At 34.7% G+C, this 25388-nt stretch overlaps 2 protein-coding genes, 1 non-coding gene and 1 pseudogene across 3 annotated transcripts; all 4 read right to left on the bottom strand.

Annotated features, from left to right (window-relative positions):
* Window positions 1–1639: 1639 nt before the first annotated feature.
* LOC113774547 (premnaspirodiene oxygenase-like) lies at window positions 1640–3493 on the bottom strand. Its single transcript, XM_027319088.1, has 2 exons — window positions 2552–3493; window positions 1640–2461 (listed from the first exon to the last, which is right to left on the bottom strand). Exons 1-2 carry the CDS (start codon window positions 3455–3457, stop codon window positions 1841–1843), a joined length of 1527 nt encoding a protein of 508 aa, XP_027174889.1. The 5' UTR covers window positions 3458–3493; the 3' UTR covers window positions 1640–1840.
* A 3725-nt stretch (window positions 3494–7218) lies between these two features.
* LOC113774435 lies at window positions 7219–8444 on the bottom strand (annotated as a pseudogene).
* A 519-nt stretch (window positions 8445–8963) lies between these two features.
* On the bottom strand, window positions 8964–9725 carry LOC113774436 (glutathione S-transferase T3-like). Its single transcript, XM_027318973.1, has one exon. The coding sequence runs from the start codon at window positions 9723–9725 to the stop codon at window positions 8964–8966; it is 762 nt and encodes a 253-aa protein (XP_027174774.1).
* Window positions 9726–23528: 13803 nt separating this feature from the next.
* On the bottom strand, window positions 23529–23635 carry LOC113776565. The gene has a single exon (XR_003469051.1). It is a non-coding gene; the product is annotated as a small nucleolar RNA R71 (small nucleolar RNA).
* Window positions 23636–25388: the final 1753 nt, after the last annotated feature.

Below are 25388 nucleotides of genomic sequence, written 5' to 3' on the forward strand. Positions count from 1 at the left end.
CAATACTTTTTAGATAATCACAGGTAATGAGACCAAGTAATCATGATTGTAGAACAAAAGTGTTAAATAACTTACTCAAGAAAAAAGTTTAAATGACCATGAAAATCTCATTTAACAATCATAGAAGTTTATCCACTCCTTAGATATACAGACTAGCAAAACATATAAGTTAAGAAAACGAGAACCAAACTTGTATTATAACAAAACATAAAAACCAATGCAAAAAATAAAGTATAAAAAAGATATCACGCTTGTCACATAAGTTCCAAACTCTCATTTTCATCCTTATCTCCTTCTTTTAGTTAGCTACAAGGATTTGAAGAATTATACTACTCTTATACTAATCTAATGACTTAAGGAAATGCTAATGAAGACTATATTTTTATATTGTTTCTCTGGACTTTAAAGTTACAAAACAAATTCTCTAAGACCTTTATTTATAGCAAATTAAAATTCCAATCAATCATGTTAAAGTTGATGCAAGTTGACTTTTGGAATTGCCAAAAGTTAATTCTTGAAATCTCTATGCTTCCTTAGGCAGTTTCTACCAAAATTTGATTAGAAAAATGGTCAAAAAGTTGTGTAAACAAACTGCAAATTGCCCTACAACTTGCATAGCCGAAATATGCATACCGGGGAGGGGTAGAATACGTAGAGGAGGGTCGCGCATTGGTCCGCATATTGTCCTTCCCCATAGGTTTCTCTTGATTTTGGAAATTGCTCGATTTTTGCATCAATTAAAGCTGCAAATTTCTCAATCTAGGAAGCTAAACTAACTCTTGTACAAAACATAAAAGTTGTAATTTTTTGAATTAACTTTCTAATGTATTAAGAATCATCTCATTTGAAATTCTGTAAACTGGAAAATGATAGAAATACCCCCTTGACTGGTCATAAGACATTTTGTAGAAGATAGACATAAAAATGCACCTCTATATTGCAGCATTTTGACCCTTGAAACTTATGAATTAGACTTCGATGTCTCATAATAATTGTAGCTATGGATTTTTGCTTTAAAATGATATAAGAATCATTTCAATCTAATTCTTATGACTCAAGTTATAGCCAAAATTCCAGATTCTCTTAGGGTTTCCAATGCTTTCTTCACTTGAACTTGATGGCATTTCATCTTTTGAACATTTTGTACTTCATGTTCACTTAAAATTACTTCAAATTATCAAAAATCATCCAAATATCTTCTCACTTCATTCTAATTGATGATTGAAACATTGAAACATTCAAAAACATGAAGTTTAAACTACTTAAATATGTAGAAATGCAATTTTTCAACTTAAATTACAAAATGCAAACTTCACTAGATTTCAACAAAATGTAGGTTTTAACATGAAGTACAATTAAATGTGTATTAGTCATTTTAATTGTTAAAAAACTATATAAAATACCCTATCTAAAAACCCTAAATTAAGTAATATTGATACATGATAAGTGCTTATTTTGCATATCTTTAGCATGCTTTACTATGTAGTTTTTGGTGTGTATTAGTACCCAATTAGACTCCGCAGTGATCTAACGCTTGTCTTTGTCGCCGGGGGCTGTAGATCTCTACGAAATATGGGTTTTCAACTTTTCATACATTGTTTAGTGACATATATTGACAACAACCCAAATATACGATGTCTTGAGACCATATCAAAACCATCTGGATTCATCATCAAAAGGCAATATATAATCCACGAACGTTAAACGTTTATTACAGCAATAAAATATGGAGTAACTTCCATAGGATACTCTGTGGTTACAGGATTCCGTTTGGTGTTTGTTTTGCTAATGCAGAATCCAACCGGCCAGCAAAACAATTGAGTGCATTCCAGAATTTGAACTATGCAAATGGATCATGATAAGTTGCAACTAAAATCAAGCTGCTCTTTCTTCTTGCAGTTGCACCAAAGGCCTCGGTCATATCTGGCATTTGAGGACTTATAGTTCCATTAGGAAGTGACCAGTCAAAATGGTAGAGCAGCTTAGCAAGAAGAAGCTCAACCCCTGCCGAACCAAATGATACTCCTGGGCAAATCCTTCTTCCTCCACCAAATGGGATATACTCGAAATTCATCCCTATTGAGTCACTGCCACTGTCAAGAAATCTCTCCGGTTTAAACCTTTCGGGGCTCGGCCAAACTTCAGGATGCCGATGAATTGCCCAGGCATTTATCATGACTTTAGTTTTGACGGGAATATCGTAACCACCAATCTTACATGGCTCCCTGCATTCTCTTGGAAGTATCAGTGGAAGAGGAGGGTGCAGCCTCAGAGTCTCTTTGATCACTGCTTTTAGGTAATTCAACTCCTTCAAGTCTGTCTCTTGTACTGTTTCCTTCCCCTTGAGGACCTGTCTCAGCTCGGCTTGCACCTTTTCCATCACACCTGGGTTTCTAATCAGCTCTGCCATTGCGTAGTCTATTGTGGCTGCAGAAGTTTCAGTCCCAGCTGCAAAAATGTCCTGTATTGCAGTTGGAGAGAAAATGGTTACTTAAAAATATGATGAAACGGGAAATTTACTTGAGGTGTCTGTGATATGTTATATACTTACCCAAATAACAGCCTTGACGCTGTCTGTTGAAATAGGAATATTGAAGTCACCACTTTCCTTGAGTCTTAATAGGACATCAACTAAATCTTCCACTTCTGATTGAGAGCCAACGGGGATTGATTGATTTGCTCGCTTCTGTTTGCGCTCACTGATTATGTTTTCAAGCATCTGGTCAATCTCGTGATGCAGCTTTAGCAGTGTTGGCTTCAAACCACTCAGGGAATGAAGGAATTTTAGCGAAGGAAACAAATCAGCTATATCAAAACCTCCGCTTGCTAAAATTGCCCCATTTATCAGCGTTATCAGACGATCTTGGTGCGCGAAGCTCTTTCCAAAAGCTGCTCTGCAGACTATGTCATTCGTAAAAGTGAAGGCTTTGTCAGTAATATTGACTGGTGAGTTTGAAGACTTGATGGATCTAATCACCTTCGAGGCCTCATCCTCCCGGAGAGTGCCAAAAGACCGCACGCTCTTGGGACTGAGGAGTTCTAGGAGACAGATTTTTCGCATCTGTTTCCAGTAATCACCGTAAGGAGAAAAGGCGATATCCAGGTTATCATAACCAAGTATCTTAGAAGATAGAAATTCTGGTCGGTCTGCAAAGGAAATGTCATGAACTTTCAGCACTTCTTTTGCTTCCTGTGGTGCTGATATGACCACTGTAGATATTTCTCCCATCTGCAGATGCATGATGGGTCCAAATTTGTCGGCCAAGTCTCTTAGAGCATGGTGTGGCAAAGAACCAGCTAGATGGTGCATACTTCCAATCAGAGGTAGCTTCCATGGCCCTGGGAGTTTTCTGGGACTATCAGTGCTCCTGGAACTTTTGATGAATAGCCCAGTCAACTTCCATAGAAGAAAAAAGAGGAGGAGGCTTACCAGAAGAGCAGGAAAAGTAATCTCCATTTCCAAAAGAGAGGACAGAGGAGATGTAGAGGTACCTCCTCACCTGTCCCAAACTTATTACAATTTTTCTAGCCTTGTGATTGTCGCCTCCTAGCTAACGGTGAAATCGGTCGCACAAATACAATGGTGACACGTATCTCTGTCACATGCCTTTCGGCTCATTTGCTTCCCTTCTCCATCTGCCCACACTCCACCGAAAGCCCGCCTTGTCTCGTCTCCAAGGCTAATTGCTTAGAATATCGACTAAAAAAAAAGTCACGTGAATGTTGATCTGACAACATAATTTACTTAAACTATATCGTGTTTAGGGACGAGGGGCCTGGGCGGTTGTCAGAGACAACCGTCCCAGGCAGTTCACGGCCTGGATGAGGTCTCAAAAATTTGTGCGGCTCAAATCACGTTTTGTAATTCGATTTTCACGCCGTGTGGGATCCACAAAAATATTGTTCTATTGTTATTCGCCGTTATTTCATTGTTACACCTTATACAGATGATGTTACACCATGTACAAATGGTGTTACACCTTCCGGAGCGGTTGTTCTGACAACCGCTCCAGCCCCGCGTCCCGTGTTTAGTAAGCATGGCAGGCCCTTGAGGATTTTTTTTATTTGCTAAAAGCAAATGCCTGCGTGCTTACTAAACTAAAGTAAATGCTTGCCCTTGGGAATTTTTCTTTTAAACTGAACTAAATAATATCTTTCTTTGTTCTCTTGTAGGAATCAAATTATTGCGGTGCCACAATTTGGTAGGGACCAAGTTTGTCTACAAACGACGCAGGAACGTAAAAGCGGGAAGACCGTACACTAGTATCATAAAATAAATAAACATTACACTAGTTAATAAAATGAATAAAGTTAATATTTTTAAAATGAATAAAATAGGCATTACACTAGAATCATAAAGATAAAAAATAAAATAAGTTAAGACTATTAGACTCGCGAACCTTTGTATTGAGTGTCTTTGAAATACTTAAAGGCTTGCTCGAGCTATTCGAGCTCTACTTGAGTGTTAACTACATTCATTAGTTGACTCGATTCGTAATGATCCAATATGTTCAACTGCCCAATTTATTTAAGGCTAGATTAGTCTAAAAAAATTAGTCTCAAAATTTAAATTGAAAAAAAATATATAAGATACAAACAACATGATATGCATTAGTTTTCTAATAATATCTAGATCTTGTAAAAACACAATTGATAATAAGATTTTGTGCAAAATTATTTACCATAATAAACTTGCAATATTAAATAAATTAACTACGAAAAATTTTATACATGATCCAAGAAATTCTATATCTTTACATAATTTCATCCCTTCCTCTTATGACATACTACCAAAGGGGAAATTAAGCAAAACCATTTTTTGATTTTAAAATATATGATGTAGGCATGTTTTAATCATACCGTAGCATGTTCCTTCCAGATTAATGATTAAGAAAAGAAAAACCACCAATCAAGAAAACTTAAAAACAAAAGAAAGAAAAGAAAAGTAGTTAAGCCTAAATAGGACAATGAGCAAAAAATGCCAAAATGTGAACATAAAGGTGATATAACAACCACGCTAATCTTACTATAACATAAACAAAGGTCCAAAGTTACTGTTACAATTCTCCTTACCGACACATGGCACTATGGATAATTTTTTTTCTTTCTCTATGGATTTGGCATTGTCTTGTCGATTTGATATTACATTATAAGGTTGACTAAAGGAGTAAGGCCCTCTACCTACGGTTATAAGGTTGAAATATTTTTAATAAACTTTTCAATCTCTAGATTTTGGAGAGATATAATTCAATTGGAGTATTATTTACATGATCATTTCAACTTATATTTGATAAATTAACTTAAGTTTTAATCGGATTACAATGTTATTATCATTATTATTATTTGAATTTATATTTATATTTATTTGAATATGAATTATCATTTAAAGTTATATTTGACAAATTAAGTTGCATTTGTTAAAAATTGTCGAATTGCATGGATTTTTTCAAATTGTTATATTCTTTGACATTTTGTTATTTTGTTAATGTAACAAAAAAGATTATTTAAAACTAATTTCATCTTAGTATAAAGAAAAAGATTATTACTGCTGCTTAATGTAGTATGCATTTTTCTGTTTCAAAATTTTTAAATTTGTTCATATTAAAATTTTTTGTAGCATTTGACTTTGTGTTTGTATATTTTTTTATCAATTCTATTTTAATTCATTTATACCTTAATATGTGTTTTTTTATTATAATTAATTTTTTCCTTTCTTGATCAAACGAATGCATTAACATCTAAATGACAAAAATATGTGTATCTCTGTTATATTTCATTAAAATGCTCTTTGTTGTTGTATTCATGGTAACAGTTAGATTTGCATTTTTTTTCTTATTTTCTATGCTGTTACATTATTAAATTGTTCAATAAAGCTTATTTATTAGAAGTTCTAATTTGGAGAGAAAAATGTTTTTCCAAATTTATTGCATTATTAGATTATTTAATAAGTCAGTTTACAGATTGCTTGGTTCTCCTATTTTTTCCTTTGCTTTGCTTTTGTAATAAGTCATAAGTCAAGTAATGCAATCATTCTTGAACTACTCAACTTTATCTTAATTACATAACCAGATTAAATACTTACATTTTTCGGCAACATTAGGTTGCCCTTCACAAGAAAGTCAACCTTTTAATGAATTATCAATTGTACTCCATGTGTTTATAACCATTAGATTGAAAGACAAAGTACTAGCTTAGTTTAGCTTTCATAAACTACCTTTTTAGATGAAATTATTATCAACAAACTAATCTTGAATAGTACAATACACACCCTTACATACACTACCAACCTTTATTGTGCTCTATTTCCTTCCCATTTTATTTCATTCTCATTCTCACCTTCACTTTCTTGTTTTCTCACATGTAGTAATATAATTTTTCTTACTTTTTACTTCAACAGATCTATGCATTTATATCTTGCTGTAGTAACATATACTTTCTTTTGCATGTTTTGTGTTTTCTTTTTGCAGCATTACTTTCAATACTCAAGATTTTTGCTTCACTTGTCACTTCCAAGTTAGTCACTTCACTTATTTTATTTAGCACTAGTTAAACCTGTATAAACCAACTGAAATTGCCACTAAACATAATATACACTTTTTCTATAAATTTTATTTTACTTTATTTATGCATTAATACTTGCTTTTTATTACAACGAATTTTTTCCCTTTATTAACCAGCAATGTATTAAGATGCTCTTCAGATCATCCACAATGGTTTACACTGTTTAGAGTGTAATCAATATGCTACGTCAGCATTTCACTTTCTCCTCTTTTATTACACTTCCACTCACAGTGGATTACACTCCACAAGGTGTAATAGCATGGGTCTACAATTAAATCAAACATTTATTTTAATAATGCATAACTTACATCCCATAAATAAATAAAGTAATTTTTAAAAATACTTTTGTTATTTTTAAAAAATAAAGTATTAACTTGCATTAAATTTTTTACCTTTTGAATTTTTTATCTTCTAAAAATAATATTATTAATTTCTAAGTTTGAACAATATATTTTTTTCTATCTCTCAAAAATAATATATTGTTATTTTTTGAAAAATAATTATGCAGAACATTAAACAAATATGTGATACCTCAATTGCGAAGATATCATAATAATCCATACTTAATTAATAATTCTTTAAGTAATTAGTTGAACTCCATAACATAATATTACATAACTTAAATCAAATAAAATACAAATAATAACAAAATGAATACTAGTTTTCATTGTTATTGCCTCTGAATTGTTCCCAAATATGCTCGACCAAGTCTGATCGAAGTTGATGATGTATTTCTCGATCACGTAATTCCACGTTCCTCTGAAGGCAATATTGAAAATTTTTGGCCAAACCTTGAGTCAAGGGAATCGTTGGATCGTCATCATCAGCATCCCAGTTTCTTATTGCATCTCCTTCATCTTTGACAATCATATTGTGCAATATGATGCATGTGTACATTAAATCTTTCAGTTTTGCTCTATGCCAAAATCGAGCAGGACAACGTACAATAGCCCAACGAGATTGGAGCACTCCAACGTCTGTTCTTGCAGCCTCCTGCATTTGCTTAAACTTGATCCTATTTGGATCTCTAGGAGATGTGAAACTTTTAACAAATGTTGCCCATTCTGGATATATGCCATCTGCTAGATAATACCCTTTACTGTATTGGGTGCCATTTACCATAAATTGAACATCAGGAGCGTATCCTTGCAATATGTCGTTAAATAGTAGAGATTGATTGAGCACATTGATGTCATTGTTAGACCCCGCGACGCCAAAAAATGCATGCCATATCCATAAATCTGCTGATGCGACTGCTTCTAGCATTATTGTGGGAGATCCTTCATCACCTCGAGTAAATTGATCTTTCCATGCCACGGTGCAATTCCTCCATTGCCAGTGCATGCAGTCCATGCTACCAAGCATGCCAGGGAAGCCATGCCGCTAGGAATGCAAATTAAGTAAACGTTCAACGTCATTAGCATTAGGCCTTCTCGAGTGTTGTGCCTCATAAATATCGATCACACATCGGCACAATAACACTCGATTGTAGTGGTTTCACCCATTCTTATGTATTCGTCCGACTGATTAGCTGGTGCCCCATATGCTAACTGTCGGATAGCTGCCGTGATTTTTTGAAGAGGAGAAAGTCCCTTTTTGCCTGCTACATCAGCCCTCATTTGAAAAAACTCAGAATGATTTGTAATGGACTCCACAATTCAAAGGAATAATTCTCTTCTCATTCGAAACCGTAGGTAGAATATATGTAAAGGATAAACTGGATTGTCGGCAAAATAGTCATTAAAGAGTCGGACATGCCCGACACCCTGCTCTCGATCGTAATATCTTCGACTACGTGGATGCATATTAGAACTTGAAGATGTGTGGTGCATTTGCCACTGCTCCAACAGCATCATAATTTGATCCTCTGTGTCGTCCTCCATTTCATCGGCTAAAATTTTTTTTACTTCTTCTATAAGAGAGGGATCAGGATATTGAGACATTTTGGAGTGTGTTGAGTTTATGGTTTCAATGTGTGGAGTCTTACTAATACATATATAGTGCTAGTTTCCAACGGCTAGTTTTCCAACGGCTAGTTTTAATATTAAAATAAAAATAGTAAAATGCAAAATTAATTATAAGTACATGTTGCAAACAAATTATTAAGCACTCAAATACAAAATGGAAAATTAAAAAATTACATTACTAACCATGAAATTAAAACTAAACTAAGAAATATTATACTTGGCTTTTAGGATGGAACACATATGCTCATGAATTTTAAGCTGCTGCTCGGACATGCCTGTGGTATCCTTCAATAGGATTTCATAATCACTTCGGAAATTATAATTGTCTAACTTATTTGCTAAGTTTTCCATCGCTTGCAATTTTTCTTCTTTGTGCTCTTTCAACATGATCCGGATTTGACTAAGTTCTCCACCCATATCTTGTTCATTCGTTTTTTATTTTCCCTTTCTCTTTCCCTTCTTTGCTGTTTTTTGACCAAGTGGATGAACTTCACGTACTTCACTGTCATCGATGTCGAAACTTGAATCCGCATTGGATGAAGAAGTGTATGCCCTGCTTTCATCAGTTCTTACCTTTTTTGAAGAACGCTGCATAGGAGTATTTGCTTTCCATTTCGGATCATTTTTCAACAACACCCATACATGTTCATGTAAAAAATGCTTATTCTTATTCTGGTGAAAAAGCTCTCGTGCATGTTGTTTGATCTGATCATCATTCCATCCGCTATGATGTTCTCCAACCAATTTGTTGTAGTATTGGTTGAATTCATTGACCATTCGACTCAACCAGTGCCAATGTGATTTCACAGCTTTATATTTTCTTGGCAGCCCAAATTGCCGATTCTCGTTAAAGTAGTTTGTGACTCGTTTCCAGAAACTCTCATCATTTTGAGAATTTCCCACAATGCTACAATTAGAAATTGTGAGCCAAGCACTTGCAAGCATCTTGTCATCATCCACACTCCATGGAACGCGTTTATAATCACATTCTTCCATCGCCTCATTGGTGAGAGTAATGTTATCCACTCCACGTTGTGTTGAATATGGTGGAAATTGAGAGTCCGACGTTGATTCCGTTGACGCAGCATTTTCTTGTTGGCCGGCAAAATTAAAATCCTTCCTTATCTCCGTCGGAGTTTTTGAGCCTCCACAACCCATACCAAAGTCATAATACCCCGATGTGTAGTGATTTTCCATATTTGGATTAAAATAAGTAGGTGGAGGATACATGGGAATTGGATATGAAAAATTTGGTAGATTTTGGAAATTTGATGGATGATTGGAAGTGGATAAATTTAGGGGATATGTATAATTTTGCACTTTTGTAGGAATACCAGAAAATGGGTAATTTGGAAAATTTTGGGGGTTTTGATTTTGTGAGGATGATATATTTTCTATATTTGGAGCATTTAACATATTTGTAAAAATACTAAAATTTTCATCCATAATCACAAAATATGGAAATTTTAAAAAAATTGTGCACAGAGTTTGAGGAAAATGAGTGAGAGAGTAAAAGAAATAATAGAGAAGAATAGTGGGATATGAAAAAAAAAGAGTGTGTTGTGTGTTTATATAGGGAATTAAAATATGACCGTTGGAAAAAAATGAACGTTGCAAAAACATAACCGTTGCAATAAATGAACGTTGAAACCTTCAAGATTGCTGGGCAAAATTTTGTCAGTAAGTTGAACACTCTGGCTGGCCCACCCATTACACACATCATCAGAATAATTTGTGTAATGGGTATTACACGGCCACAATGGGTGGCCACCAAATCTCCTTTAATAGTATATCCAAAATTTCCTATCTTCCAATAGTAGCGTCCCATGGCCAAGAAATCTCATTAATAGCTCCTCTTCCAAACAAATCGAAAACAAGCATCAAACAATAATAAAATATAAACAGATATACAATCCCTATTATATCCTGTACATTTTCCGTTATTCATTCAATTATTACTACCAAATTATATTTATTCCATTTTCTTTATCTTCCAAATTTGATGTCTACAGTTGTTAGTAGCAACATAGAAGGGATTGACTGTTAGTGTTGGTTGTGGCAAAAGCTTTCAGGTTATAGGATAAAAGCAATAATTCAACCAAAACCTGAAGGAGAAGCTTTGAAATCTTGAGCATCATATTGCTATTAAACCAAAAAAAAAACAGTTAAAATTGTTACAAAAAGTTGCGGTGATGCCTATATTATGAACAAAATAGACATCAACGTATAAGAATTATTGTAAGTCCTTTTACAATCTGTTCTAATTATTGTGTGAATAACAAATCAATTAAGAAGCAAAAACTGTGATAATGAATAACAATCACGAAATTATGTTACCATGTTTCACTTGTAAAAGCTACAATCTTGTAAATGTTACAACAATATTCTTGACTTATGAACACAAACGGCCTATCAACCATAAAATTATAATCCCTTTCTATTTTCACTATCAAGAGTCATATGGTTTTTTGAAGAGTACAAATGCCCAATTGTTAAAACTTCTTTAGGTTCACCTTCCTATCCATCACCCTTTTTGTGATACCTATATCATGAATAAACTTGGTATAAAATAATTCAAAGAATTGTTAAAACTATAAAAATGTTCCAAGAAAAGATAGAAAAACTTGCCTATTGATGAAGAAAAAAATTGTACAAAGCATAGGAGTTCCAAGGAAAAAAAAGAGGAAAAAAAACAACTAAGGTATTGATGAAGAACTTAGGTATTGATGAAGAAAAAAAAAACATGTGTATACAACTACACATTATGTAGAAGTAAAAGCACGGAAGGTAATCGATATCCCAAGTTTAATTGAGAGTATTAGGATGAGAAAATATTTTGAAAATAAAGTGGGAAAGATAAGCCTCATTAAAGAGATAAGCCTATCTGAAAAAAAAGAGATAAGCCTATCTGAAATTTGATGAAAGTAAGATTAAAGTGTAACAACTTGTTTTGAGAAGAGAGAGAGAAAATAATTAAAATATAAGAGCACATAATTTATCACAGAGTGCATTACAAAAACTCACTCAATTAGGGTGCCACGTATGAAAGAGGAAGTACTATAAGATAAGTATCAAAATACGACTTTATTATATATGCATATGATTCAAATCATGAGGGGTTATACATAAGTTTTAGGCCTTTAATGATTAAAATTTTCGCACATGTTTCATTGGATAAAGATGGATGACATGTCCTAGTCAAAATTAAAATTATTATCCGCGGGTGATTGTAAAATAATTGCAAAGAATTAAATTTTTGCACCCATGAAACTTTCAAAAGGGGCCCGCCATAAATCGTTCTCCTCATCAGCTTTATACTTCACATGACATCAGCTTGTTTCCTTCTTTCTTCTCCTTTGCTTCGTTTTCTCTATAACAAAACAATGGCAAAAGGTTTAGCTATAGCATCCCACCAAATTCTTTGCGTGCTTTTAATAGCAATCTTGGCACAATCGAAGACGGTGTTCACAAATTTGACAGTGTACGACCATGAATTTCAAAGTGGAGATGCTCGTCACTTGTCTTGGCAACCAAATTCCTTTCAAACCTTTCACCTACAAAATCAACAAATCTAACGAGTACTAGGAAGCAAAAGTTCTAACATTTAATCACCACACTCAAACATCAACTTTTAATCTTTCCTACACTGACGGTGTATACACTATCAGCGTTGGATGATTGACAACTATGCAAAAGTTGAATTTCAACTTTTGCACACATGTCATGAATCCAACGATAATAGTGTATACACCGTCAGTGTAGAAAAGATTTACTCTTTATAATAATATCACCTACAAATCTTGGTTTTTAGTAACAAAATACGAGTAAAAACTTCTAAAATGACCGCAAAATATAGTGCATAATAAGCACGGCTGGCACCACCACAGAGACTCCGGCATAGTATTCACTTTGCTAGGGGAGAGTACAATGGTAGCACTGTGGAACTAAACGGAATCGGCATAGGGTCTCTGGATGTCAATTAAATTGCAATTGTAGGAGGAACCAAACCAAACAATTTCTGTACGCAACAGGGCATACTACCTTCGAAGCCGTCTGCGTTGTAGCAGATTATAATGCTGCAAGGTTGAACCTCCGCATTAGACATATATATATATAAACTTGGCCCTCGGAACTATTGGTCATCAGTAGGCCTGTCAACGACCCGAACCCGGACCGGATCCGTCAAATTATTCCGGATACGGGTAGGGATTTAATTCCGTTATCCGGACCCGAACTCGGACCCGGATCCGGATCTGTTTTGTCAAACAAAAATGGATCGAATACGAAATATAGTATTCCGACCCGTATATGACCCAGATGCGGATATAAATGAATTAATAATTTAAAATATATATATTTATCAATATAATTTGATTAGGGTGATGTATATGAGTAAGGTCAATTTGATTTCTTTTCTTATTTGGTTTTTTTTTTTTGTATTAGTTAGAAATTAGTTTACAAATATATTTTTTTCTCATTTTTGTTAGAAATTGTAAGTTTTGATAGTTTTTATCGGGTAAACCCGACCCGGATCCAGGACCCGTCGGATTCGGATTCAGATTCGGATCCGAAACATAAAGTGGAAGACCCGTCGGGTAAACGGATCGGATCTGAATCCGATATAGTATGCCGGTCCAGATCCAGAATAATAAATTCCAGCCCGTTGACAGGTCTAGAGTTTCTACATATATTAATAAAAATGCAACAACTATGACGCGTCACAACCTGAAAAGATGTACCTTGACCTTTGAAGTAATACGCTCCACTAGGTCTGCTAATAGTTATATCAAGATATGTGAAGGGAAAATATGTGATTCAAGGACCTTATTTTGTTGCCGACAATATCTTGCTTTAAATGGTATGAGTAGCAATTCCAGAAGACATGGTATGAGCATCAATTTCAATGTAAAGGATCTTTTTTTTTTTTCCTTTGGTAGACGTAAGATTTTTACTGTGTTTACCATAAAAAATTTAATACTACTAAAAATTTGTGTCGATTGTTTGTACTTTGTACTCTCCATAAGTTAATTATTTAAATGAACTTTGCAAATATATTAGAACTAAGCAGTAATAAGTCATCTATAACATTCAAGTTGAAAGTTTATAAAAGCAGAGAATATATTAATGATTTGTGAAATGAATGAACCTACTGCAGTTATTGTGATGCTGACAAGTGGTACCCAAGAGTTAAACCTGATGCGAAAACTTGTCAAAAATGGATTCTGTAGTTACGTCAAGATGTAACCCATGGATTGTTTAAGAGAGTAAATTCTTTCTAACAAGCTAACTTCTTTGTTGGACCAATTTTGTTTCTAAACTTTTTTATTGATTGTCGATTTAATTTTTAATTTTTATTTTTAATCAATTTGATATTAAACTTATTTTACAATTTCAATTAAGGATCTCCACAATGCTACTGCTACATAAAGCACTCGTAATTAATTAACCAACTACTATGATACCACTGCTTGAAATTGATCTGGCTGCATTATGCGTCTTTACGGAGCTGGAAGGTGATCAAGATGAGGTTGACTCTGGCCCCCTTTTGAGGACATTCATGACGTACGAAAATTTGGCTCTTTGCAATTAGTTTAGCACCGCCCCCACAACCTTGGTACCATTAGTGCTTTTCCAGTGCATAAGCAATTACCGGTTTTCCAGTATTTCAGTGCTGCCCCGACAACCGTAGGACCATTACCGGTTTTGTCAGGCACCCCAAACGTGTCGCACACCGTGCTAAGAGAATAACAAGTAAAAACACAATAAATTTTCTTATCAATTGAAATTTGTGTCTTAAAATTTGTTATATTTTTACATATCATTATATGAGTGGTTACTTTTATTATGTTGGTGTTTACATCTATTTTGTCAGTCCCTACACTGCACAATAAAATTGGGACTGATAATTTTATAAGCACTCGCTAGTACAAATGGAGGTAGGAGAGCCTTTAAAAAGTCAATTTCTTTCAATTGTTTAATTCACCATGTTCTTCAATTGGGCAATTACTTTTTACCTAACTATGTCCTTTTAGTAGATATAGCTATTTTTGGCTGTCAAGCATTTACAAAATCTCCTATCGTGTAACACACCATTCTAAAAAAATCTTTAAATTGATTTAAGACCCTGAGGTTTCTGATTATTTCACTGATCTCCCTCCAAATTTTGAAAATTACACTAACATTCCTTGAGATTTATTACCTTGTAACATTAAGTGATATTAGAAGAGAAAAGGTAATATGATTCCTCCATTGCCTTTCATCTACTATGTTGTTTAGTTAATCTAATACCAATCTAAATATTAAAGAAGACACTAGAATTTGCTATTTATTATTAGGAATCAAATCACATATGATATTAAAAAATAGTATATTATTTTATCTAATTCATTTAATATAAGATCCAAATTACTCTTTTCAACTTATGATTAACAACAAATAATCAAAAAATTCTGTAACCAAAAAATTAGAAAAAGCGAATTTTAATACCATAAAAATCTCAACAACTAATCTTAATATGTTAACAAGAATATTTATAATGTTAAAGTTTAGTCTATCTAATATTTTGGTTGCAAATTTTTTGATTATTTATTGTTGATCATGTTTGATTTTGGGTATGTAATTGAAAAGAATAATTTGGATATTGCATTAAATGAAAAATATAAAATGACATACTATTTTTTGCTATTCTATGTGATTTGATCCCTAATTATAAATAGCAAATTTTAGTGTTTTTTTTTGTAATGTGTGGATTGGTATTAAAGTAACTAAATAATGTAGTAGATGCGGGCAATGGTGGAATCAAATTATTTTTTTCCTAATATCATTTTTAATTATTGGTTGGGCCTAAATCTTACAAGATAATTAACCTCAAAGGAGGTTAGTGTAATTTTTGAAACCTGGAGAGAAGCCAATGAAATAGTTAGAAACCTCCCTTGAAGTTTCTGAAATTATCCCGATCTTGAAATGTATATCTTGCAGATGCATTTGTCCTTTTTTTTGGTCTTATCATATCTATGGGTTTCTGGTAATCATTGGTTAATTAAATAAAGATTAGTTTAATTGTAACGTTCCAATGCCACTAGACTGCCAACAACTTTTTGAGCTGAAAACACAAGGTCAAAATAGTTAATTCAAAGTTATTAGTAATTCAATGGGCTGGTCGTTGTATTTCCTTCCCTTCTCTTTACTGTCCCGATGTGGGACATTTCACTTTAACTTTGCGTCCTCGGAATGTTCTTTACAACCTAAACTGTCCACCTAATCATGCGTGAATTTTAGAGGTGGTTCATACGAATTCTAGAAGTGGCTTCCATCTAACATGACACTTAGTCCTGTAGGTTTCAAAGGCTCTCGTTGAACATTGCACTTAACTCTACACAGTACTTTGTTTCTTGCACTCTCTTGCGTAAGTCAAATCATAATGCCATTTGGCACCAAACTCACTCCATGCAGAGATCACGTGAGAATTGCTTTGAATCTGCGAGAATTGCTCTGATACCGTTTTGTAACATCATGACCCCACTAGACTGGTCCAATAATTTTTCAAGTTAAAATCATGAGTTCAAAATGGTTAACTCAAAGTTATTAGTAATCAAATGGGTCAGACATTATATTTCTTCTCCTTCTCCTTTAAATAAGTAAAGGACAAGAAAAGGCTCTAAAATTGCTATGTTTAAATGTTAGTATGGCCCTACCATGGGATATGATAGTAGGTAATGGCTCTATTATGGTTATTAAGTGACCGTAACATATTCTTTAGATGAAGGCAAAGTGGAAAAAAAAAAGAAAAAAAGATTCCACATATCATAATTAAAGATTAAAGAAATATGGATTTATGCACAGACATGCATTGTGTATGTGTGTGTGTGTATGTGTATATGTGTGTGTGCGTAAGCATGTAAAATATTAAATTATGATTGAATTATGTGAAGTGACTTTATTAAATGTTATATATCTTATTAAATATGCTCGAACTAGTTGAGATATTATTGGACTATTTATTGGGCAAGTAGATATTCATTCCACTTATTTACTCTTCCATAGATGTGAATCAAGTCTATGTGAACTTGAAGAATAGTTTTTGTGACAGCCTATATGTTCTAAGAGTTAAATTGCTAAAATGTAACCTATATAGCTATTGAACTCTAGTAATGTATAGATGTTGTGAGTTTAGTTCAAAGTGTTGCATGAGTGATTTTTTATTTTTTATTTTTTTGACAAACGATAACATTTTTATAGATATTAACACTTGATAGTACAAGGGCTAATTACAAAAAGGGGTAATTACCCCCATATCTTTTCTAGCTAATGCTGAAAGCCAAGCTGGGAATGAACCTTCCTATTCAAAATTTCTAGTTGCCTTGACTGCAAATTGTGCCAACTCATGGCTACAACTATTAGCAGTTCTGGGGACAAAAGAGAAATTGCAACTTTCAAATCTTTTCTTCAGGTCATCAATGTCTTCCAGGAGAGTTTGGAGTCTACCTTCCTGGACATTGTCCGTATTGATGAGGCTCACAACGTACTTGCAGTCAGATTGGACTTCTATGTTTGTCCATCCTGCTCCTTGAGCCATTTCCAGTGCATTTCTGATTGCTAGAGTTTCCTCTGTGGCTGCATCCCCTTTCCTCCTGTCAGTAATTCCCTTCGCTTTCACTGTCACCCCGCGCTAGTTCCTTGCAATGATCCCCAAACCTGATCTGACCATTTTAGCTGAAATTGCTGCGTCTGTGTTGATCATCATTGTTCCTTCCTTGGGAGGCTCCCACCGCTGCTGGACTTGTCGTTCCATTTCAGGAGCTGAAGTTGTTCTTGTGTCTGATTCATTTGCTGCATCGTACTCTATCCATTCCTGCTGTGCCTTGTCAATTATTTCTTTTGCATCCACTACCTCACACTGGAATGTTAACTTGTTTTTCACTTTCCAAATCTGCCATAAAAGGTTCACCGTAAGCCTGATCCTATCTACTCCTTGTGTTTCCTTTGCTACTTGCATCACAGCTTCCCACCATCTCCATAAGTTTCCTTGTAGTGCAACTAAGTCTTCCTATCGTAAGCATGAGTGATTTTTTAAAAGTGGACATTTTGTAGCTTATATTGTGGTTTATGTAATTATTTAGTTTGTATTTATAAGTTCGATAGACAGCTCGTATCCTCTTGAGAGGGTATGCCGATGCCGCCCTCCAAGTTATAAGTTAAATATTTTTTAAATGTGGTAATGGAAATTGGGGCATGACATTTAGTGGTATCAGAGAAAAGGTTTAGAGATTTTGTAAAACATTAGGCATGAATTGCTTATTGTGACTTAAGGTATAGCTTAAGAATAGAAAGTATTGTTTATCAAATTTAGTATGAAAATATAAGTAAAGGAGGGGGAGAGTGAAATATCCCACATTGGGATGGTAAAGGAGAAGGAAAAGAAATATAACGTCCGATTCGTTGGGTTACTAATAACTTTAGATTAATTATTTTGAATCATGGTTTCAAATCAAAAAGTTATTGGGCCAATCCAGTGGGGTTGGGACGTTACAAAATAGTATCAAAGCAAATTTCGTATGGTTTTTGTCTGAAATGAGATTGGGATTCAATGGCATTATGATTCCAACTATGCAAGAAAATGCAAGAAGTTAAGTGTTGTGTAGGATTAAGTTGCCATGTTCGACAGTGATCACATTTAGAATCTACGGAACTAAGTGTCGCGCTTGATAAGAATTACCTCTAGATCCTGTACGAGCCATCTCTAAAATTCATACATGACCAAGTGGATAATTTGGATTGTAACGGGTTTTGCGAGGGCGCAAAGTTCTAAAAGTGGGGTGAGTGAAATGTCCCACATGGGGATAGTAAATGAGAAGAAAACGAAATATAACGTTCGCCATATTGGGTTATTAATAATTTTGGGTTAACAATTTTAAACCCATGATTTCATCTCAAAATTTATTGGACCAACTCAATGGGGTCAGGAGGTTACGCTAATTCTAGTGATCATATCCATCTTTGGAATGCACAATGCCTCATGCGGCAAGGTAACTCTAAAGTGACAGATGAACACATGTTTAATTAGTTGATTTATAAAGTAAATGATTGTTTATTTGTTGCATCGAAAAAGTACTGATGAGATTATATTATTGTCTCTCAAAAAATAATAAATTCTCCTAACGTGTCTCGCACCATGCTCAAAACAGTTGAAATCTTACATGCATGCATGCATGCATGCATACATACATACATACATATATATATGTATATATAATAAAACAATGTTCAGTTCTAGTTTTGGTAAGTTTTCAGTTAAATCAATAAAGCCAATTGTTGTCCCGGATAGCAAGAATTTTTATTTTGGTAAGGAAATTATTTATAACAAATTTTCTCCAATTGAAGATTATTTTCCTGTGAAGACCAAGAAAGTTGAATTCCTTATCAATCGAAGAAAAATCATAAAATTTGTTTTGACACTAGCAAATGGAGAAATTGTAGCATTTGAACTCTCCATACAAGTCCTAGGATTGCAAGAAGTTTTCTATGTTCATAATTGGGTACTCAGGTTCCATCACAAGCATCGTCCCTACAAGATTCATAGAAGATTTGTTGCTATGTCTTCATGTGGTTTTTGTGTCAAGTTCTTTCGTGGAACTCAAGGACGAGTTCTTTGTAAGTGATAGAACTTGATACAAAACGAGGATATTTGAATTCTCATATTCCTTGTCTGCATCAATATATGTTTAATTTAGAGTTCTTCGAAAGGATATTTTCTATAGTTTTCTTGTTCTTACTTATTTATTTTTAGGAGGACAATTATTATTATTGTGGATTTTCTCTTGTTGACGAAGGGAAAAAGGAAGTGGTATTCACTTTTGAATGCAATTCGGGCCTCGAATCCACAGTTGCATTCTCATGTGAGATTCCATGCAGAAGATGGAGTAATGGATTCACAAGGCGGATCCATGGCTGTCTAGCTTGGATTCGTCCGTGGATCCTTGTCGATTAGCTATCGAAGTTTACATCATTTTTGTTGTAAAACTAATAAAATAAATTACTATAATAGGGATTGAAATATTAAAGAAAGAAGTAGAGAGAATAAAGGACTATTTTCTATTATTCCGACTGATCAAAAGTCATCCTAAAAGGTGCTAGAGTACCTCTATCTATATATATGTAGTACAAACTCAAAGGTACATGAATTCTATTCATTCATACATTTAATACTTCAAGTATATGAATAGCTCTGAAACGGTTCATCCAATATAACTCCTGAAATGGTTCATCTAATGAACCATGAATTAATTTTTTTGGAAATACAAATGGACATCTATCTTTTTGTTTTATAACACTTCCCTTTGCATATCCATTACACAAAGAATATGTCTTGTTAAAATCTTATTAGGAAAAAATCCAGTGGGACAAAAATCCTAATGAAAGAAAAAGAGTACACTATTTTTGCATATTAATTTCTCTCCCTGATGTAAATATTATTTGAGATCTTTTAGCCGACGTATTCCAATATTCTTCACCAATTTCTCAAATGTTGCAGTCGGTAATGCCTTGATAGATAAATCTGCCAAATTATTATCTGACTGGATTTGCTGCACATCAATTTCACCATTCTTTTGCAAATATGAGTAAAGAAAAATTTTGGTGAAATATATTTCATCCTATCTTCTTTAATATATCTTTATTTCAATTGAACTATACAAGCTGCATTATTTTCATATAATATAGTTGGAGGATTTTCTTTCTCGGAGGATAACCCATAACTCTTCCGAATGTAGTGGGTCATTAATCTTAACCAAACACATTCTTGACTGGCATCATGAATTACTATTATTTCAACATGATTTGATGAGATGGCGGTTAATAATTGCTTTGTAGATCGCTAAGAAACAGTTGTACCGTCACATGTAAATAGGTAACCAATCTGAAATCTTGCTTTATACGGGTCAGATAAATATCCAACATCAGCATAATCAAGCAATTCAGGTTTGGATATATTTAAATAAAATAAACCAAGATCAATTGTTCCTTGGAGATAGCGAAAAATATGTTTAATACCATTCCAATGTCGTCTTGTAAGCGAGAAACTAAATCTTGCTAATAAATTCACTGCAAATGATATATCAGGTCTTGTATAATTAGTAAGATACATTAGTTCATTAATTGCACTGAGATATGGTACTTCAGGATCAAATATCTCTTCATTTTCCTCTCGCAATCTAAAAGGATCCTTATTAGGATCTAATGATCTGACGATCGTTGGAGTACTTAATGTATGTGTTTTATCCATATAAAATCGCTTTAATATCTTCTGAGTATAAGCAGTTTGGTGGATAAAATTTTCACCTTTCAAATGCTCAATTTATAAACCAAGGCAAAATTTTGCCTTTCCTTTCAAATTCTTTTTTTTTAAATATTCAACAGTAATTTGGATCTCTTCAGGAGTTTCAATTAGATTAAGATCATCAACATATACAGCAATAATCACAAAATTTGACCCATTTTTCATGATAAAAACACATGAACATATCGGATCATTGATATAACCTTCTTTAATTAAACATTCACTGAGACGGTTAAACCACATACATCAAAATTGTTTTATCACATATAAAGACCTTTGTAATTTAATAGAATAAATATCTTTAGAATTTGATTTACATACTTCAGGTATGTTGAATCTTTCGGAGATTCTCATATAAATATGATAGAGCAATTATTGGGCACCATTTGCGCTGTTATTTGGTCATAATTTTGGTTACTTATTGTGCTAAGTGTTGAGATTTTGCTCATATTTGATATTTGTGTAAATTGTAGGTGGTTGTTCTCAAAAGTACTCTCTCGAGGCAAATTTTCAGAAGACTCTTTATTTCATGGCGTGCCTACGCCAAAAACTGAGGAGATACACCTAAAAGATGGACCCGCGAGATTGGTAGAAAAAGTGGGCAATTAGGAAATCACTAGGCTCGTGGGCCGCGGAGGTGCAGGGGATAAAAACTCTATTCCTAGAGAAAGTAGAGGGTCTAACGTTTTCTTTCTTTTCAATGGCTACTTTGGGAGATTTTGAAAAAGCCAAACTCACATGGGCCAAAAAGAGAAAAGGAGACCAAGGGTCTTAAGGCTACAAAAAAGCTTTTGAACTTTGATTTTTTCAACGGCGGCAATCTGCGGTGAATAGGAGAAAAGCCAGATTTACGTGTGATCGATAGATTACCTTTAGTTTTCCCTGTAGACAATTTTGCTCTGTCCGCCTTTGTTTCGTACGATTTTCATTAGACCTTTGCTTCAGTTTTTCTCTAGTACGAACACGAAACCCAAAGAGAAGCAAGACTTTTCGTTTGTCTCCTTCATTATTTTCATCTTTCCCAATTCTGCGGTAATTAAGTGGATGATAACAATCAACCCACGCGAGATTGATATGATGAGGAGCGGTTAGGTTTCTCCTCTACCAAAGGTAGATGCGAAGGCGCGGTCCATCACATCTGTAAGATCTAATCGAACTTTCACTATTTCGTCCAATCCGTTACTATTCGTGTGTTTCCTGGATTAACTATTTATGGGTATTTTATTAATTGGTATCAACAGCCGGATATTTGATTTAATCTAATAGCCTACTGTCACGTCAACTAAATTAAATCCGTAATTGTTCGTTTAGTCAACAACTAGTGACAACCATCATAATTGGCTTTATGTTGAAAAAATATAAGATCTAGTTTAAATAAACCCTCTTAGCATGTTTATTAGTTAGAGTTGGATTTTTCTAATTTTAATGCAACTGGATAATTAAACTCTTACTGTCGTACCTAGAGTTATTTTCTTGTTAGAGAAGCAGTCAACGGTCGTACCTTGGCTATCAAGAAAGTAAGAAAAAATTGGCTGTTAGAGCTTGTTGATAGCTATAACCAACTTAGTGACGAATGAATGAAATATCTTTGCATCGATGATCATTTAATTGGACCGTACCTGAAAAGTTGATCCTTTGGGTAGAACTTTACTAATTGCTATTTTTAGTAAATCGTACTTGGTGAGTTAGCTTTTGAGTTTTGTTTATTTTATTTTTATTTTTTATTCCATTAAATATCTCCCACTTTCATTTTATTGATTTGGGAAGAAACAACTTCCTACCCATTCCCTGTGAAATCGACCCTACTTGTCACTGTCTACTAGTTAGTGAATTTAGTCAAATAATTAATTCTGGTATATCGGATTAAACAAACTCTTCGGGAACAGGGTGAATCAAGTAACCCATTGCACACCTAGAGTCCCTACTCCAGTACTTAGAATTGATTATTGACTGCTTTTGGTGGTAGTTAGGTTTTATTATTATTATTGCACAGGTTCGACACCTGTCAATTTTTAGCGCCGTTGCCGGGGAACAGTATTTTGGTTAATTTGTTTCTTTCTAAGTTATTTTCGTTGGATTTGTCTGGTATTTTTCTAATTTATGTCTCGTTCTTCTCGTACATGTGAATTGATTTTCGATCCGGAAGTAGAGAAGACTGCACGCTGAACTAGGAAAGAGATTAGACAGCTCAGAGAGGAACAACTAGCATTGCATCTCAGAGACTGGATCCAGAGGTTGAGTCAACAGATTCGAGTGGTGAAAATTCAAGTGATCCAAGCCAAAAAAACATCCCTATGGCGAATGCAAGACTACTAAGGGAGTTGGCTGCTCCGGAATTGACCCAGCAGCCGTTGTGCATTACATTTCCAACTCTAGTTGAGAATACCTCCTTCGAATTGAAGTCCAGATTAATTCACCTCTTACCCACATTCCATGGCCTCTCGGGTGAGGAACCCCATAAACACATCCAGGAGTTCGATGTGGTATGTTCTAGTATGAAACCTCCAGGGATTACTGAAGAACAGATCAAACTTAGAGCATTCCCTTTCTCTCTCAAGGATGCAGCGAAGTATTGGTTATACTACCTATCTGCAATTAGTATCACAACATGGGTCCAGCTGAAAAAGAAATTCTTGGAAAAATTTTTCCCTGCATCCCGAGCTGCAAGTCTGAGAAAAGAGATATGCAGCATTAAGCAGTATCCCGGAGAATTTCTATATGATTATTGGGAAAGGTTCAATAAGTTGTGCACTAGATGCCCATAGCATCAAATTAATGAGCAACTATTGATCAAATACTTCTATGAGGGACTTCAATCATCTGACAGAAGTATCATTGATGTTGCGAGTGGGAAAGCACTGGCAAATAAGACACCGAGAGAAACATGGTTGCTTATTGAAGTTATGACAGAAAATTCTCAACAGTTTGGCTTCCGCAAGAGTAACCTTACCTGTAGGGTTAACGAGGTAGAGATGTCGTCCATTCAGCAGCAGCTCTCGGAGCTAACATCTTTTGTTCAGCAATTAGCTGTGGGGAGCGTGCATCAAGTAAAGGCCTGTGGAATTTGCACAAACGTGGACCACCCCACTGACTCATGCCCTATTTTGTAAGAGGATGGGGCTGAAAAAGTTAACATGGCTGGAGGCATGCCCACGCCTCGTAGGCAGTACGATCCATACTCGAACACGTACAATCCGGATTGGAGAGACCACCCCAACTTCAACTATGGGAACAGGGCACATAATTCATTCTCAAATCATCCACCAGGATTTCAGCAACCATGATAACCAAAGCCTCAACCTTCGCCCTCTAATGCGGGAAGTTCTTTGGAGGATATTATCAAGAGTCTGGCCACGAGTACTGCTCAATTCCAGCAGGAAAGACTCAAATAAGCCACATGGCAACTGCAATTAATCGCTAAGAGTCTCAAGTTTTTGAAAAATTGCCATCGTAACCCGAGACAAGTCCTAAAATTGTGAGTGTCATGACACTGAGGAGTGGTAAGGAAGTGGAAGAGCCTAAGGCTACGAATCTAAAGAGTAAAAGTGAAAAAGAGATCGAAAAGGAGATTGAAGAATGACACATTCGTGGAAACCCTGAGATAACTCTTACTGCATCAATTCCCATTAAATCTAATTTATCTCCTTTTTCATGCAGGTTGAAAAAGACGAAGAAGGCAGAGAAGGAAAAAGAAATCCTAGACATATTTCGAAAAGTAGAGATCAACATCCCATTGTTGGAGGCAATTAAGCAAGTGCCAAAGTACGCCAAATTTCTCAAGGATTTATATACTCATAAGAAGAAACTGAGAGGGGATGAAAGAGTAGCGGTGGAAGAAAATGTATCAGCTATTCTCCAAAAAAAGCTCCAACCTAAGTGTGGGGATCCAGGTATGTTCACGATCCCATGCAAAATAAGAAATACATCGATTAGAAAAGCAATGTTGGGCTTCAGTCAACGTGATGCCAAAAATCATTTATGCTTCTCTAAATCTTGGGCCACTAAAAGAAATAGCCATCATAATCCAACTACCTGACAGCACCAATGCTTATCCAGAGGGGTTAGTTGAGGATGTCTTGATTCAGGTAAATGAGTTAGTTTTTTCAGCAGATTTTTATATCCTAGATATGGGAGATGAAAGATCGTTAAATCCGTCACCTATCTTGTTAGGTAGACCGTTTCTTGGCACTGTTAGGACTAAAATAGATGTGAATGAGGGTACTTTATCAATAAAATTTGATGGCGAAATTATAAATTTCAATATTTTGAGGCGATGAAGTATCCGAAAGAATCTAACTCAGTCTTTGCCTTGAGTGTTATTGAGCCCATTGTACAAGAAACTTTCGAATTGGATGGTGAAAACGCATTAGAAGTGGCCTTGACCAAATCTCTTGAATTGGGTGTAACTCTTAATGTGGACATGAGAGATGAGTTGCACCGTGCAGTTGAAGCATTACATTCACTTCCAACCATTTCTCCAAGATAAGAGCTTACCTCTCTTTTTGTGCCAGAAATGCAGACAAAAT

Source organism: Coffea eugenioides, chromosome 6, assembly GCF_003713205.1.
Source record: "Coffea eugenioides isolate CCC68of chromosome 6, Ceug_1.0, whole genome shotgun sequence".
NCBI classification, from domain to species: Eukaryota; Viridiplantae; Streptophyta; class Magnoliopsida; order Gentianales; family Rubiaceae; genus Coffea; species Coffea eugenioides.

What these genes read in the sequence shown, in the direction of transcription:
- LOC113774547 (XM_027319088.1), bottom strand. Translation starts at nt 3,457, where the DNA reads ATGGAGATTACTTTTCCTGCTCTTCTGGTAAGCCTCCTCCTCTTTTTT. An exon ending in GCGTCAAGGCTGTTATTTGG is followed by an intron (nt 2,462 to 2,551) that starts GTAAGTATATAA and finishes ACTGCAATACAG; the next exon opens with GACATTTTTGCAGCTGGGAC.
- LOC113774436 (XM_027318973.1), bottom strand. Translation starts at nt 9,725, where the DNA reads ATGGAAAATCACTACACATCGGGGTATTATGACTTTGGTATGGGTTGT.